At 51.2% G+C, this 16,758-nt stretch overlaps 1 protein-coding gene across 1 annotated transcript; it reads right to left on the reverse strand.

The window, feature by feature from the left end:
* Nucleotides 1-396: 396 nt before the first annotated feature.
* Plekhg6 (pleckstrin homology and RhoGEF domain containing G6) lies at nucleotides 397-14,795 on the reverse strand. The gene is made up of 14 exons (XM_026403300.2): nucleotides 14,667-14,795; nucleotides 13,297-13,452; nucleotides 12,132-12,296; nucleotides 11,626-11,721; nucleotides 11,313-11,363; nucleotides 10,804-10,953; nucleotides 9,697-9,807; nucleotides 9,398-9,547; nucleotides 9,045-9,182; nucleotides 8,599-8,718; nucleotides 8,095-8,227; nucleotides 7,866-7,981; nucleotides 1,789-1,934; nucleotides 397-1,090 (listed from the first exon to the last, which is right to left on the reverse strand). Exons 1-14 carry the CDS (start codon nucleotides 14,793-14,795, stop codon nucleotides 397-399), a joined length of 2,355 nt encoding a protein of 784 aa, XP_026259085.2.
* Nucleotides 14,796-16,758: the final 1,963 nt, after the last annotated feature.

Genomic DNA, 16,758 nt, shown 5'->3' on the forward strand with positions numbered 1-16,758 from the left:
CATTTTTGTGTACAACTTTTATGTGGGGCTCATAGGTGTCTATGATACATAAATTTACAGTTCTTGACCCTCGAAGTCCAAAGAGCAAGAGGCAGTGTGGTCCTTGAGGTAGAGTCCAGGATGGGGGGGTGGTGACCAGCACTCTTGGGGAGATAGTTCTTCTGGGAGAAAGGTCAAAGGGCCTTGGCATTTCTCATACCTCTCTGAAAAGGAAGGAGGTAGATGTTAGGTCAATGGCAATGGGAGAGTGAGGGTCAGGCATGAGGTGAAGGAGGAGGCTGGGGTCCTGCCCTGCCTTGGTCTCTGCTCTGCACTGCCCTCTTTCTATCCTGCCACCCTGCCTCCCCCAACTCCATATTGCCCTTCTTCCCTCCCATGCCAGCTTCCCTTTAGTACTTACGAAGTGGACAGGGGGGTGTCCAGCTTTATGATGTGATGCCCACGCATCCTCTGCAGCTGGGCCAGAGTCAGCTTCCGAGGTCTGCTGTCCCTAGGCTCTGGGGCTCCCTCAATCCTTTGGCTGGCCAACTCCTCTCGAATCTCCCTGAGCATGTCCTCAGCCCGGAGTGGGCGGGAGCAGGGGCTGTAGCCAGGGCCTAGGAAGAGAAGCCCCTCATCTTCCTCTGAGGACTCCCAGGGGCTTTCTCCAGCAGAGTCAGTATGGTTCGGGGAGGAAGGGAGCTGCCCCCGAAGTTGGGCTCTGTGCAGGGTTTCTGCCACCACGTTCCTTCCTGCTGAGGACCCATCTTCCTCCTCTGACCAGGTAGGTGGGTCTACCCTCGGAAGACTGCCCCCTCTTTGGATCCCTTCTGGCAGTTCAGGGGCACTTCGGCGTTGGGGCGCTTGGGGGTCAGCTGGCTGGGGGCGCAAAGGAACATTTCGAAGATCCAGGTTGGAGAAGGTAAGCCGAGGGTCCCGCTTAAGAGCCCTGGGGCGCAGACGGCTTAGCCGAGAGTGGGATGCCTTGGGGGAGCTTGACATCAAAGTGCCATAGCCAGAGTCTGAGGTATCATCTGGTACAGAGGGAGCATCTTCATCTGTATCTTCAGTCACCACAAGGTGGGGGATGATGACAGTGAACTCAGGAGTCCTACAATGAATAACAAATGGTCAGACTCAGATACTTAGGGGTCAAGTTCATGCCTAGATGTCTCTCTGGATTACTCCATCCAGAAAGGGCTCCTTCTCCGAACTTATCTCCTTATTTCCCTTACATGGCTCGGATTGTTTTTCTCATCCCACCAGCTACACCTGTGCACTCTAAAATAGCTTGCGCTGCCTCTAAGCCATTTTATCCATAGAACCTGGTCTAGGACCTTGTATAAACAGGTGGTCAGAGTGGATCTATAGGGGGTTACTCAATTATGCCCCGATGATGGGTTCTTCTTTTCTCCATAAGCATGTTGCTAAGCAGCTGTGTTGTCCTGGATGAACGTCTTACACTCTGGGGATTGGACTTGCCGCAACCCTACAGTTCTGATATTCTGCATACCCATACCCACCTGCTCATTCTGAAGCCTGCTCCTTGCAGGGAGTTCATGTGTCATATTTCTGTTTTCTTTACTCTGTGCCCATCATAGGCTCACCCTAGGCTGGCTGACCCTTACAGCCTGTCCCATGCATTCCTTCACACGGCTGGCACCAACCTACTCTATTCCAGCTTGTAGCCTGTGTTTCTCTATTCTTGTAGTTCCCTAAGGTCGTACTATCACTTCTCAACCTTTTGGATTTCTCCTCTTCCCTTCTTTGCCAGTGATCCCCTTCTTTGTTGGTGCTTGTAGGTCTTACCTCCCCTCAGCACTGCTTTGAGAGCCCTCTGGGGAAGGCGTGGAGGGCCTGGTGCTGGGGGACTCCCTGCCTTGGTCCCGGTAGAGGGCCAGGAGCTCCCTCTTCTGTTGGACGTACTCCTCTGCCTTCAGTTTCTGCAGGGCAGCCTGGTGGGGGTGGGGAGGACTTCATTATTAAGAATTCTAATTTACTGAGCACTTGCTGTATGCTGGGCACTGTGTAAGTGCTTTCCATACATTATCTAGTTTAACCCTCACAATACCTCTCTGAGGCAAATATGTTTACCCCTACCTTAGTAGTGAGAAACGGAGTCTGGAAGGTTAAGTAACTGTTGAGGGATAGTTTTTGAGTAAGAAAGCAGGGTGGTGACTGGGTTCGGTGGCACCAAACTCTAGAGCTGGTGCTTGGGAAGAGTGAGAGGAACAGAATGGCCTTTTCCACCTGTATACTCCCTGCTTCTCATGACCCTTTGGTAGACTCTCAGATGTGCACCCTCCTTCAGGCTGATTGGGGTATTGGTGACATAAGTGCTCTGAATGTTATCAGCTTCAAGTTGCTCTTTGAGAGCATCCTTCTCCCCCCACTTCTCTTCCCTGAAGCTGGAAGGTGCAAAAGGCAGAGGGTGGGTAGGAGCAGGATTTGTCCTAGGCTGCAAACTCTGCTGCCCTTTAGAGGGGAAAGCAAGACTGTCTTTGGAAGGATGAGAAGAGGATACATTATATGGTCGGCCTGCCTTCCTTGTTTTTATACAGCTGCATCAGAATAAAATAGTGACATCTGAGAAGTAATTTACAAAGTACCTCCACATGCAAGTTGTCATTTGCTTACACACCACCACTCTGCAGGGTGCAAGACAGTTGCAGTGACTTGCTCAAGGTTGCACAGGTACAGAGGAGCAGAGCTGGCCAGGGCCACTCTCTTTAAGTCCAAGTTCAGTAACTGCATAGATTTTCAAGGGCAGCCTTGAAAGGTCAAGAGTTACTTAAAGATGCTAGCTTGGGGAGAAGACAACAGAACCTGGGGAGAGGTTGTAGGTGGAGACTTAGCAAGAGGTGGGTAGAGGTGGCTACTGTGGGCTGCACTGAGATCAGTACTTACTTGCATGTTGTTAAAACTCTGAAGCACTTCCTCAGAGCTGGCAAGGAAATGCTGCAGCCCAAGCTCCACCCTCCACCTCCTCCAAGCACAACAGGGACCTTTAGTACTAACCCCCACTCCCACAGCTTCACACCCCCTCCACGATGCTCCATTAAGATTCTCTGATTCCTTATTAGTTGTTCCATATTTTTAGTTTCTCCCCAGCTTGAGTTAGAGGAGCCAGCAACTTTTGGGCTTTTCCAAAGCTTCTCCAGAAATACTGGGGGCAGCTGCGTCAGGACAAGAGGCATGTTGGAGAAATGATGAACAGGGATAGGAAAGTGAAATTAGGCTGATATCTCTAATTCTTTCCCTGGCTCTCTAGTCACTCAGCCAGAACATAGGATGGTGTTTGGGGGCAGGAAACTAACACACCAAGGCCAAGTCCTGTGACCACCCCCTCTTCTCCCGGCCTCATTTCCCAACTCAGTGTGGGTTGAGAGAAGGAATGAGAAAAAGGAGAGTGGAAGGGCTGTGGCAGCCTGCTTATCCTGATGGGATGCAATGCCCTTTTGCCCCATGTTCAAGTTTGTGTTTGGAATGCCCAGGATAGGGATGCAGTGTGGAAGGAAAGAATGGGAAAGGAGAGGGGGTGTCTGTAAGGAACATCAAATGCAAGCATCTCCACTACCCTTGCCTCTTGCCCTTCCTAGGAAGCAGTGGGAAGGTGGGGGAAACCTTGAGTGTCAGGCCCAGGACTACCAGCTACCTCAAAACCTCTCCAGAAGCCCTGGGAGGCTTTTCTCAGTTTGGGTAAGAGGAGAGAATGGAAGGGCAGTGTAGGAAAGGAAGAGAAAACTGGTAGTCGAGCTGGAAGGTGACATCCTCACACAGCTGGGAAAAGGAAGGAAGAGCCCCCAGCAGGATTCATCTTTCTTTGTCCATGGCGAGGCCTGGAGAGGCAATGCTTCTCCTCCCTGAAGTTTCAGGGTGGCTCCAGATTCACCGTTCCCTTCCTGGAGCTCCCTGACACTGGCCTAAATGGGTCACCAGAAGATCCTTGCTGACTTCCTAAGTGACAGATGTGAATGTGTTTCCCCAGCCCTGGCACCACTGCTCACCCCTTTCTTCTAAAGAGGACAATGACAGACATTCATGAAGTGCCCATGAAGTGCAGGGTCTTGTGCCAGGCCCTTTAGACAATTTTCCATCTACCCCATGTGGTAGTTTCCATTATTACTGTGGTTCTCCAGATGAGGGCCAGGTGGGCTAACTTACCTAAGAACACAAGTAGCTACCAGTCGCGGCTGCAGGCTCTGGATTCTCTTTGGACCCTGACTCTTCCCCTCAGCTGCCTTCTTCAGTCTGCCCTGCTTTTATTTCCTGCTTTCATCTTTGACAGCACTTTCTGTTCCCTTTATTGGTTCCTTTTCCTCTTCCCAACAGCTAAATATGGGCATCTATCAGATTCAGTCTCTACCCAGTTGACAAGCTCATTTTCTCTAAAAGTATAAGCCGCTTCTACTAGGCCCACTAGGGCCTTCCTCTAGGAAGAAACCTCAATATTTCTGCAAGGGGGAAGTAAAAAGGCAGATCCCTGGGGTTGCTTGATGAAGGGGACCAGTAGATGTTCTACTACCCTCTTCCATTTTGAAACTTATGTTAGCTGGGCTTGGTAATGTCACCTGTAATCCCAGCTACTCAGGAGGCTGAGGCAGGAGGAGTGCAAGTTTGAGACCAGCCTCAGCAATTTAGGGAGAACCTGTCTCAAAATAAAACAAAAAGGGCTGTGGATGTAGTCCAGTGGAGGAGCACTCCCTGGGTTCAATCTCTAATACCTTAAAATATTGATGTTAATTGAGAAAAAAAAAGAATTGGATATGAAATAACAGCAGCAAAACTAAGTATAATGTTGCTTGTTTCTTTGGTTCCTTAAGGGAGGTGGGGAGCCTCAGTATACAGTTTGGTCATAGGTCAGAACTAATCTATCTCTCAACTTAAAAGAGTGTGACTGCCAGGGGCTAGATAGTTTTGTATATGAATAACAACAATTTTTAGTGGTCCCTAGGGATGCTAGAGGAAGAAGGAGCGGGAGGGGTTGTCATAAGACTGGAAAGCAAATGAAGAGAAGAAAGTTCTGAAGAGGAGGGTGGCAAAGAAAAAAGTCTCCCTGCCAGTAATGGTCACCTCTGCCTGCTGTTCTGGGGATGCTTGCTTCCAGTTTCTCCCATAGCTCCCCTAGAATGGTATCCTTTAGCCTTTGGGAAAGCTTCATTAACTACTAGAATGGGGTCAGTTGCCAATCAGTCCAATGCCTGGAACCTGTGTTTAGGACTGGTAAGAAGTGGTATAGAGAGATCCTGCCATGCAGAAAGGGGATTATGGGAGCAGGGGCCAGGGCAGATGGGAGACTACCCTTGCTCCCAAAGCCATGTGCTTCCACTGCTCCAGTCCCCTACCTTTAACCTCCTGGGGCTTGTCCCCATGTCATTCAGGTATTCAAGAAAATTGTAGCCCCATGGATCTGGAGGACACAAAATATTTCACCCTAATTTCTCACCTGAATTTTAGGCCCATGTTTCCATATTTCCAAAAGCCCCTAAAATACTCCCATTTGACTATCTCCCACTGCCTCAATTTTAAAGTAAATAGTAGCACCCAGGACTGGGGGTGCAGTCAGCACTTGCTTAGCATTCTTGAAGCCCTGGGTTCAATTTTCAACACCACCAAATAAATAAACAGAATATCACCACCCGTCCCACTCCTTCTAGGAAGTAACAACTAGACAAATAGGCTTCTCTTTCTAATGGTTCCACTCATCAGGGGTCCCCTTGCCAAAGCAGTCCTTCAAACAGAAGCTTCAGAAGGCCATCATTATCTTTGTACTTGAGTCCTGGAGTTACTCTTACCATTTGCTCACATCAAACCTGTGCTCTAGACTTAGACACATGTGGTTACTGTTCCAAAAGCAAATTCAGCCCCTTTGCTCAGGATCTTGCCCAGGGTCTTCTGATTCTTCTGTTCAGGGTCTTGCCCAACCTTAAAAATTCAACTCCAGGGCTGTGGAGGTAGCTCAGCTGTACAGCCCTTCCTAGCATTCAGGAGGCCCTGGGTTCTATCCACAGCATCACAAAAGAAAACAAAACACAAAAAACTAGCCAACCAACTAAACAAAAAAGTCCAACTCAAAGTTTCACCTCTCTTTGCCCATTCTGTTCCTGTGGTGGGCTGGCAAGCAGTCCCCACCGCCCCCCCCCCAAAATAAGACTGAATCCCCAGAATCTATAAATGTGACTTTTTCTGGAAAAAGGGGTCTTTGCAGATGTGCAATTTTAAGAATTTTAAGAGAAAATATCAGATTTCAGATGTATTCTAAATCTAATGCCTGGTGTCTTAATAAAAGAAAGGAATGGGTATTTGGACATAGATATACAGAGAAGAAGGTCATGTACAGACCGAGGCAGAAACTGGAGCCAAGAACCACATGGAACTCACCAGAAATTGGAAGAGGCACAGATTGTCCCCTAGAGTCTGGTCAGAAAGCTCTGTCCTGCCAACAATTTGATTTCCTACTTCTATCCCCAGAACTGTGAGAAAAGCAGTTTCTGTTTTAATTTATTTATTTGTGGTAATGGGGATTAAACCCAGGGCCTCATGCATGCTAGGCAAAGGCTCTACCACTTAACTTCTTCCTCAGCCTTCTTTTTTTTTTTTTTTTAGTTTTGAGTCAGGGTTTTACAAATTGCCCAGACTGGCCTTGAACTTGTGATCCTCCTGTTTCCTTTGCTAATCCTTCCTTTTTTTTTTTTTTTTTTTTTTTTATGGTGTTAGGAATGGAACCCAGGGCCCTGAGCATGCTAGGCAAGTGAGCAAAACTCCCATCCCAGTTTCTGTTTTAAGCCACCAAATTTGTGGTAACTAATGTAAACTTTATTGAGATCTCCCTTTATCCAAACTCCTGCTTTTATCACATACATCTGTCCATGTCACTACCCTGCTTAACACATTGACTGATCCCATGTTTTCTATAGGGCAAAGTTCAAGTTCTTAGCATGATGTGCAGAGATGGGCATGATCTGGTGGCACCTTCCTCCTAGCCTCTCTACTAATGCGTTTCCCTTTGTACTTTAGAACTTTGTACTTGCAATGCTAAGCTACCAGACCAGTGGTTCTCCCGACATGCATGACTTTTATTTCTATCCTTTTGCTTCTCCATTTGGAATGTTCTTCCTTCTCATCCTTGTTCCCCTAACATCTTCCAAGTCTCTCCCAAATGGTCTGTCATTTCTGTCATGGCTTCTCAGCCTCCCCTCTCCCTTTCCCAGCAGATCTGCCCTCTCCTAGCTCTCTTCTGTGTGCATGTTCTATCATTTGTCCGCTAATTACTCCAACTGGGCTGAAGTTCAGACTTCTTGAGGGCAGGAATGGTGTTTTATTTATTTTTTAAAATTTCCTGCACTTAGCGTGGTGCCTGTACCCAGCAAGTACTCCATAAGGATGGGAATGGGAGAAGAAGTTTAAGTTAATTGTTGCAAAAAAAACCAAAGTTAATTGGTGCCCAGCACAGTAGCACAAACCTGTAATCTCATCAGCTCAGGAGGCTGTGAGTTCAAAGCCAGCCTCAGCACTACTTAGCAAGGCCCTAAGCAACTCAGTGAGACCCTGACTCTAAATAAAATATAAAAAAGGGGATGAGGATGTGGCTCAGTGGCTAAGTGTCACTGGGTCCAATCCCTGGTACCCCCCCTAAAAAAAATAAGCTAATTGTTTCAGGGCATGCAAGCCACCCTACTATGTCCTGGGCTTTCTCAGTGGCTGTCCTGGTAGCTGGTCACAGTCTTTCTTAAGAATGATCAGTGCTCTGTCCCCCTCTGAGGGCACCTGAGTGGCTGGGGGTGAACCCACATCCAGCTGAGGCTTTCTCTTCCTTCCCTCTGTGGCCTCATTCCTGGGCTCCAAAGACATCTGTCCACCCCTCCCCATGACTGGCTTTCACCTACCTGGGCTTGCTGGGTCTTTTCCAGCCACCTTGCACGATCTGTGGAACTGGGACAATGTACAACGAGGGCACTTGAGACACACTGGAATTCAGTAAGGTGGATCACCAGGAAGCTGTCTGGGTGGAGGAGAAGGTTGGCTTTAAGGGTTTTATTTGACCTATATGCCAACCCTTCCCTACCTCTCCAAGAAGAAGGGGGAAGGAAAATTTTTCCAGCAGAAGAGACATACTGGGATCTCGCAATGGTCGGCACACAAGCTTCTCCAGCATAAGAGGGGGGCGGATGACCTTGGCTTTGTCCACTTTACGTTGGGGCTTGGTCACCAGGAGCACATCAGAGAAGAGGAACAGGTACACATCCAGCTGCAGTGGGGACATAGGGGAAAGAGACAGGTCAGCTGGAGCATGGGCAAGGTCTGGTCAGGGATCTGGGCTCAGGCATGTGTGCACAGGAACTAGTGCAGACCGTGGAATGCCAGAGCTGGAAGAGCATCAGTTTGCCCATTTCTCATTTTATAGGCAGGGAGAAGGGCTGGTTCAAGGGCAAACAAACAACCAGAGTTTAGCCAGAATCGTGTTTTCTCCCCAGTGTGCATGTGTGTACACACACACACACACACACACACCAATTTCCCCATTTCCAGTTTTTTTTTTTTTTTTTTTGCCTCCCACCCTGACTTCCTTCCCTGTAGTTTATCTCCCATCTCTTTACTCTTGGCCCACAGCTCCCTCACCTTCCCTTCTCGTCCCTCCTTCACTCTCACAGGTCCCTCCAGCAGCAGCTGCCTGGTGTGCTCAGGGCCAACCCCCAGCATGGGGGACATAAGGTCCAGGGTGCAGAATGGACGCAAGTTCTGAGGGACACAAAGAGGAGGGTATCAGGGCACCCGGCAGGCATGTCTCTACATCCCAACCAAGATGGCTTCTTGTTCCTCCGCCAGCACCCTCTCTCTCTATCCTTTCCCACTTGGAGCCAGAGCAAGCACCCCAGAGTCTCTGTTTTATTTTTTTGAACTTTGCCCCTTGGACCCTCACCACTGAGAAGGAATGATGGGCACACCCTTGGTGGCACTCAAGTGCAGGGTGTTCTGACCTCTGTCCCTTCCTTGCCTGGCTTCTCCTTCATCCATTTTCCCTGGGACCTTACATTTTCTGAGCCACCTTCCCTCTGCCCTCTTACCTTTTCCACTTCCTCGCTGGATGCCTCTAATACCTCGTAGTTCCCAATGCGCTGAGCTGCAGCCACCAAACTCTCCTGCTCTTCGCCTTGGCGGACCTGACCATTGATGTGTCGAAGGAACGACTCCACAGCTGCAATCTCAGTGGGGAGTGGGGGTGCAGAAGGAGGTGTAGCTCAGCTCAGCTCAGTCCTGTATTCTGCACAGCCCACCCATCCAATGACAACCACAGCATTCCAACACAGCCCAATGAGTGGGTGTCACACGAGGAACAAGACCCTCAAGAGTGCATGGAAATCAGTTCCCACCTAGCCGTCCCCAAACCTGTGGTTCCCGAATCCACCTGAACACCTACCATAGCATCCAGGGCCTCTCGGGCTCGGGCCTCGGGGCTCCTTTTGAGCACAGCCTGCAGCAGCAGTGGGTACTTGGTGATGCGCTGGTGGGGCTTGATAAGTAAGTCGCCCAGCATCTGCCTCCCTGAGCGCTTGTGCTTCTCACACCACTGCCAGGGGAGGTGAGTGGGGGCTCAGGAGTTTGCAAGAAATCTCCCACCCACCCTTGCGACTAACTCAGCCTTGGACCCAGCTGGAGACTGGGGATGACTTGGCTGTCTAATCCCACCCCTCCCCCTTCAGGCACCACCTCTCCCACCTGCACGAAGGTGTGGAAGAGAAGGTTAGTGTCTTGCTGCTCCCGGGCGTAAGCCATGATCTGCTTCACTCTCAGGCAGTACTGGACGTAGGGCTGGAACCACTGGCCAAACTGGAAGGACAGATGTAGGGTCAGGGAGCAGGCAGGTGGAAGAAGGTCATAAATACAGACTCTGTCTGCAGAACAAGGGAGCAGGGTGCTGGGAGATCCTCATGTAGCCCCTTCATGAAGTTCCTGCCAGTCTCCATCTCCACATTTGCTCTCATGGCCAGGTCCTTCTCTCAGTCCAAGCAGGAGCTGAAGCCCAGAGAAATGGACCACACCTTAGAGCTCCTGTCCACAGGGCCTGCTGTGCCCTGCTCCTCTGGACTTATTCTCCCACCATCAATAATTCAGCTAGACTGTTTCAGGACACTTTAGCTCCTATTTCTGTGAACTGCAGGTTGCCCAGAAGTCTTGTTCCTATGGAAGGGGGTGTCCAAAGCACTCAGGAAACCACCACCCTACCACTGTAACCCCTGGCAACATTCTTCTGCAGGGCCTACATTTATTTCAATTGGGTAGCACAATAGAAGAAAGACCCCCCCCCTCCCGCAGCTCCTACACACATTTTTACTTTCTTTTTTTTCTTTCTTGGTACAGGGAATTGAACCCAAAGGCTCTTTACCACTGAGCTACATCCCCAACACTTTTTAGTTTTGATTTTGAGACAAGATTTCACTAAGTTCTGTGTCCCCCAGATGCTGGCCTCAAGCTTGCAATCCTCCTGTCTCAGCCCCCCGTGTTGATAGGATTACAGATGTGCACCACTGTGCCCAGCACTTAGGCTCCATTCTTGTACCCAATGATTTGTTGATGGATCTCTGTCTGAGATCTAAGATTTTATAGTTGACAAGCCTGTAGGTGTAACTCTTCCCTGAGAAAGCTGCATTTTCATTTCATAAGGACCTGTAGATAACTTATGGAATGGAGTTCAGCAGGGAATGATATCTGGGGATAAGGACTGTGCCCCGTGGGCCCCTCGAACCACAGAGAGATTTGAATCCTATGGGCAGCACCCTCTGGGCTCTCCCAGTCCTACCCTCTCCAGGCTTCATCGGGCCTTACCGTCAGAAAGCCATTTTGTAGCCTGATGGGATCCAGAGGCTGGCCTGAGACCCGAGTTTCCTCCAGGAAGGGTTCTAGCACCTCTTCCCAAAACTTCCGATGGGCTCGAATCAGGCTAGGGACATTTCCAAACAGGGTCTCAGCTGACACCTGGAGGAAGGAGCAGAACTCTCAGCAACAGGCCTTTGGCGGGTCACTCTCAGGCAGCATTGGCAGGGTCAGGTGAGGCCCCCGACCTTGGGTAATGGGGAGTGAGGGAGGGGTGCGCCAGACTGTGAGCCTAGAAGATTTAAGGGGCTCCAGCTGTCTTTTCTAGTCTGTGGCACTTCAGCCTCAGTGGGTTTTAGGCCTGACAAATTGGGGGACCTGTGGCCTGCTGTAGGTCTAGAGAAAACAGGGAGTATGGAGGGCAGGGGTGTCCCAGAAAATGAGGCAGTGGGGATTTGGACTGGGCAGCCTAATGTGTTCCATGAGCCCGTCCCCGCCCTCACCCACCAGTTCCCACTCACCTCCATCAGCAGTCCCACTCTCTGCAAGTTCAGCAGACCAGCAGCTAGGAGCTGGATGCAGGAAGAGGGACAAGGATCTCAGCACCTCGTCTCCCTCCTCTCTAAGCCCCAGCCTAGTTCTTCAGGGTCACCTCCACCCCCACTAACTTTGACCTTTCTTCCCCTCATCCTACGCGGGTCTGCAGTCAGGAGGATCTCTTGGAATCCTGCCCCTCCAGTGACCTGTCCCTTCAGATATGAGAGGATGGGGATAACGCAAGGGAGATGGGTAGACGGGTGGAGATGGGACTGTGGCTGGGGCTGAGGGACTCACATCGGTCATGATCTTGAGTTTTCTCACGTAGATCAGCTCAGTAGTGAGGAGCTCCCACAGAGCTTCTTGCTGGTGGCACTGCTCCCGACTCATCTCCTGGGTGAGGACAGTGCTGGTTCAGTTAGGGAATGATAAGAACAGCAGGTGCTATTTATGAAGTGCTACTGGATCCACTTCACAGGTTCTGAGCAATCTATACATGACCTTTTAATTCTAAACCAGTCCTCCAATATGTATAGTGGCATTATCCCCATTTTACATATGATGCTACAGAGGCTCCGAGAGGTCCTCTGTCCTGACCAAAGTCTCACTAGTAAGTGGCAGAGGGCTTCGAATGACAAGTTGTCTTTAAATGCTCTTCCCTCCTGGCCCTCTATCCCAAGGCTTGAAGGTCATCCCTATTCCCTCCTCTAGGGAAGAAGTGAGATGTGTGCATATGTGTATGTTGGAGGGTGTCTTTCTTTCTGTTTGTCATACTATCGGGACAGACATTATCTCAAACTTACCTTGTGCCCAGGCACCAGCTCTCTCCAGGACTTCTCGATGGTCACACCACTGTCGCCACCCTCTCCTATCTCCCAGTACTGTCGGTCCTCAGGGGGCAAGCGGGGCATCCCGAACATGCTGAACGTGTGGAGCCTCAACTCTAGCTCATGGGCCTTGGTAACTTCCTAGGAGAGCCGAGAAGGGGAACATTTGGCTTCATTCTCAGCACCCAGCCTGCTTGGCTCTGGGAGGGCAATGAGTACATGTGTGTGTCCGCTATGGGAGGTGGCAAGCAGCTCTGAGTATGAGTGGGAACACAGAGGCCTGGAGGGACAGGGATCACCCTGATTGGAATGGGGAATGGGTGTTACTGGAAAGTAACTGGAGAGGTGCCTTGGTTTGCAGAAAGATCCCTGGACTGGGAGGTCTGATCAGGGCACCCTAACCAGAAAGATACCTTCTAGGAGTCTCCTGATTCAGAACAGGGGTATAGGGGCAGGATTATACTCTTCAGAGGAGCCTTCAAGTGGAGACCAGAATATGGCTTAAGGAATCAGTAGTCTCAGCTAACATTTTGACATTTGCTCATAAAATGGACATTTTTAAGAAAAAACATGACTTAAATTTTACAATTGTTTTTGGTACCAAATAATGTAGGCAACAGATATTGCTGACCTTCACTCTATCTGCAGTGTGGCTTGGGAGGAGAGGGGCGAGGCTCACAGCTGGGGTGAGGGATACTGTAAGACCTGGTAAATTCTGCAAACAGAAATTTGAATATTAATAGTTTATACTTCAAGTTATATCAAAATGTCTTGAGTCAAAGTCACTTGGTCTAATGCATGGGCCAAGTAGAAAAATATTCCAGAAATAGTCTCTGGATAGAGCTGTGTCTGATTTCTTCTTCTTCTTCTTTTTTTTTTTTTTTTTTATTTTGAGACAGTCTTGCTAAGTTGCCCAGGTTAGACTTAAACTTGCAGAACCTCCTGCCTCAGCATTTGAGTTGCTGGGATTACAGGTATGTGCCACTGTACCATGCCGGTGTCTGATTTCTTGGAGGGGTGCCAGGCAGAAGCCCCCTAAGCCAGTGCTCTCAGCACCAGGGGCTAGCTGAGCCTGATTATCTGTGGATGCCTTTGCAGTTGGGGCTATAAGCATGGGAATGGGAGCAAAGGGACCCCTTACCTTGAGTTTCGGGGAGTGAGGTGGGCCAGGTCCCAAATGACCTCCATGCTTCTTCTCGAGCTCTTGTTCTCGCAACATCAAGGGAGACAGGCCTCGGGAAGGGCCAGAACCCTTGACGAAGGGGACATAGTGCGGGAAGCGACGGCGGCTGGGATCCTGGGGGAGGAGCAGGGGAATTCTGGGGGTGCCGGAAGTACCAGAGAGGCAGGGGTGGGGTTTGGCTCTAGGCATCATCCCCCAACTCTACAAGTTGGGTTGGCTCATCACTCCCCTCAAACCAGTTTGGTGTGGGCTGCTGCTGCACTGAGTCACCAGGGAGACCAAGCTGTGTTGGGCAGGGACATGTCAACCTGACTCCTTGAGTGGGCCTCAGGGCAGAAGCAGGGGGCCTCTTCCAGAGTAGGCACAGAGGCACATGCATATGCCCAGGCTCTGGAGTGTGTGCCCCTGTGTCTGCCTGTTTATATGCATGTTCTCTGCAGGGACAACATAGTGCATGCTGCATCCTGAGTTCCTCATGACCTCCCTTGTTTGTGGCCAGCCTCCTTCACATGTGAGGATGATAGCTCACGCATGTGGGCCTCCTCCCTGGGGGCATGTAGCCCATGTCCTCTCCTGCTGGGAGCGGCTCTTTCTGTGTAAGAGGTTGAGACCGTAGCCACAAGTCTCCTCCCAGGGCAGGCCTGGTCACATTCCTTGATCTGCCTGTGGCCTGAATTTTACCCCACGTACTTCCTAATGTCCCTTCCTGCCCTCAGCCTGGGAGAATCCCCATCTCCAAGGGCCAAATCGTCCTCCAGAGAGGCAGAGGATATCCCCAGTCAGAAGAAGAAGAGTTCTCAAGGTGGAGGGGAAGCCTTGAGCTGAGGGACAGCAGGAGCTCTGGCTTCCTCACCTGCTTCCTGGACCAGGCTTGGAGGTGGGCCAGGCAGGTGGAGCCAGGAGTGGAGCCAGGGTAGGTCTCCACACCCTCACCCTTTGGGAGAGCAGGGACACCCTGAACCTTTGCTCTTCCTCAGTCCTGACTCACAGGGAGGCAAGCCTCAGGGAGCCCTCTGACTCCTCCCAAGTGGAGGCAGGAGACTGGGAGGTACCATTCCCACAACTCTAAGCCTCAGACCTGTCTTACAGCACCTCCTCTGTGAGCCTGGCTTCTCCTGGCTTTCTGCCTTTCTCTAGGACTGGGGTGTGAAGTACTGGGAACTGAGCCCAGGTACTGCCCTCCTCTCCTCCGCAGCCTGGGGAAGAAGAGGAGGGTGAAGGACAAGAATAGAGCAGCCTATGAACTGTAAGGGGACAGTGACTTCAAAGCCTGGGTGTCCTCCCTCCTGCCCCACCCAGGTCACCCTCAGGGCACAGCCTAGACTCACCAGTACAGGGCTTCCTCGAGAATAGAGACCGCCAGCAGGGCTTGCCTGACGCCGGCCCCCATAAGTCTCAATGCGGGAGGCCACGAGGCCCTGGAGGGGACTCTCATCTGGAGGACTAAAGCCCTGCATCCCTTCTCTTCTGGGTCACCTCCAAAGTGTCATAGCTCCATGGTCCAGGAGAAGGGGGGTCCCCTCAGGCTATAAGAGAGAAGAGAAAGGAATGAAAGGTCCAGGTTATATCAGAGGGTAGCATCAGCTTAGAGACCAAGGAGAAGGGCAAGAAGATGGAGTACAAGGGACAGGATCAAGGCTTGATCACTTATTGGCAGGTGGGAGTGAGGCGGGTGATGGCTGCCTCATGGTGGGGATAGGATAGGCCAGGCACATGCTGGGTAGAAAGCCCTTTGGAGATAAACATTCTCCCTCATATGTATGCACATTTAGGTACAAGCTCTCACATTGGCCTCAAAGGATGCTGTGGTTCAAAGAGTAGCTGGGAGCAAGGGCCACAGCCAAGTCCCTGTGTTCTGGATGCCCCCAGTGGAAGGATTACCCTTACGCTTAGATACATGTCCTCTTCCCCATAAGTAGCCTGGTAGCAGATGCAGGGAGGCCATGGGTAAGGTGGGCTGGGGGTGGCCAGAGACTGTTCAGCCTGCCATCATTTTAGTGCAGTCTGTGAGCTAAGAATGTTACATTTTTAAATAGTTGAAAAAGTCAAAAGAAAAATACCATTTTGGCAAAATTGAAAATTATATTATATTCAAATTCAGTGTCCATAAATACAGTTTTATTGGAAAATAGTCACCTTTACTCATGTACTGTCTATAATAGCTTTCCTGTTAGCTGTGACAGGCTGGACTGTATAGGCTGCAAAGACTAAATATTTAGTATCTGGCCCTTTACTGGAACGTTTGCCCCTTCCTTACCTGGACTCTCCAGGCCACAGACAGGGAGGCGAGGTGAGGCAGCTATCAGGCAGCAGGCCTTAGAGATGGGCCCCAGGAGAAGAGCTCTGGTCTCCGACTACCTTTGGTCCCCAACCTTTTGGGGACACCACCATAGAGCTGGGAGCCAGGTGGGGCTCCATTCCTCCTTCCTCAACCTGAATAGAAGACCCACCCTCTGAGTTGGCAGAATTTGGAGAGGCCTCTTAAAGGTGGTGGGGGGGGCTCTGACGCTGTGCAGATACGTGCTGGCCCCCCACCAGGTGGGCTTGAGGCCCCTTCTCAGTTCTCTTCTCTTACTTTTTCTGATTTATGAGCAGAAGAGAAAAAGGCTCTTTGTCTCTCCTGCCCCCTCTCATTAACCTCCTCTTAAGAGCTGTCTCCCTCTCATTTCTTCCTCCCCACCTAGGGTCCTTTTTTCAGCTTTGGCCCGGGCTTCCTTTCCTTCCCCTCTCAGGTAGCTAGGCCTCCTCCCTGCACCCCAGTTCCCAGGCCCCCTGTCCCCTGCTCGCCCCGCCCACCCCTCTCTGTCCGCCCGCGCTCCCGCAGCTCACCTGTGCGCTCAGGTGTCCCAGCGACCACTGCCCTCTCTGTCGGCCCCCGCCCGCGGGGCTCCGGGTCGCTGTCAGCAGCTCTGGCGATGGCAGCCCCGTTGCCCAGCCTGGGACTGGGACCCAGCGGCCCTCGGGACCGGGACAGCTCTGGGCCGGGCGAGGAGGGGAAGGTGGAGGGAAAGGGGCGGGGATGCGGGATAACCCCGCCCCCTCACCGCTGGCACTGCACCTGAGGACGCACCCCCTGGCCCCGAGCGACAGAGGAGTCCCCGCTCCCAACACAGCCATCACCTCCTGGGCGGAGGGAGCTTACTTCTCAGTGCGTTCCTTTCCCTTATTCCTTCGCATCTAAACTAACCACCCACCTGATCCAGGCGGGAGGGCTGGAACCGCACGCCACCGCCGCTGGTGCGCCATCTCTTCCCAGCCAGACCCCGCGAGGCGCCAGAGTAATGAGAGATAAATGAGAGGCTGGGCGCCGCTGGTAGAAGGCGACAAGAGTAATGACCGAGTGACTTGTGGCAGGTGCCCACCTCCCTTTTTGGGCGCATTGCGTGGGTGGCTCTCCCACTCCTCCAAGACTATTAACCA

Source organism: Urocitellus parryii, chromosome 5 (assembly GCF_045843805.1).
Source record: "Urocitellus parryii isolate mUroPar1 chromosome 5, mUroPar1.hap1, whole genome shotgun sequence".
NCBI classification, from domain to species: Eukaryota; Metazoa; Chordata; class Mammalia; order Rodentia; family Sciuridae; genus Urocitellus; species Urocitellus parryii.

What these genes read in the sequence shown, in the direction of transcription:
- Plekhg6 (XM_026403300.2), bottom strand. Translation starts at nt 14,795, where the DNA reads ATGCAGGGCTTTAGTCCTCCAGATGAGAGTCCCCTCCAGGGCCTCGTG. An exon ending in TACAAAATGGCTTTCTGACG is followed by an intron (nt 9,808 to 10,803) that starts GTAAGGCCCGAT and finishes CTGTCCTTCCAG; the next exon opens with TTTGGCCAGTGGTTCCAGCC. An exon ending in GAGAGGCCCTGGATGCTATG is followed by an intron (nt 9,183 to 9,397) that starts GTAGGTGTTCAG and finishes CTCCCCACTGAG; the next exon opens with ATTGCAGCTGTGGAGTCGTT.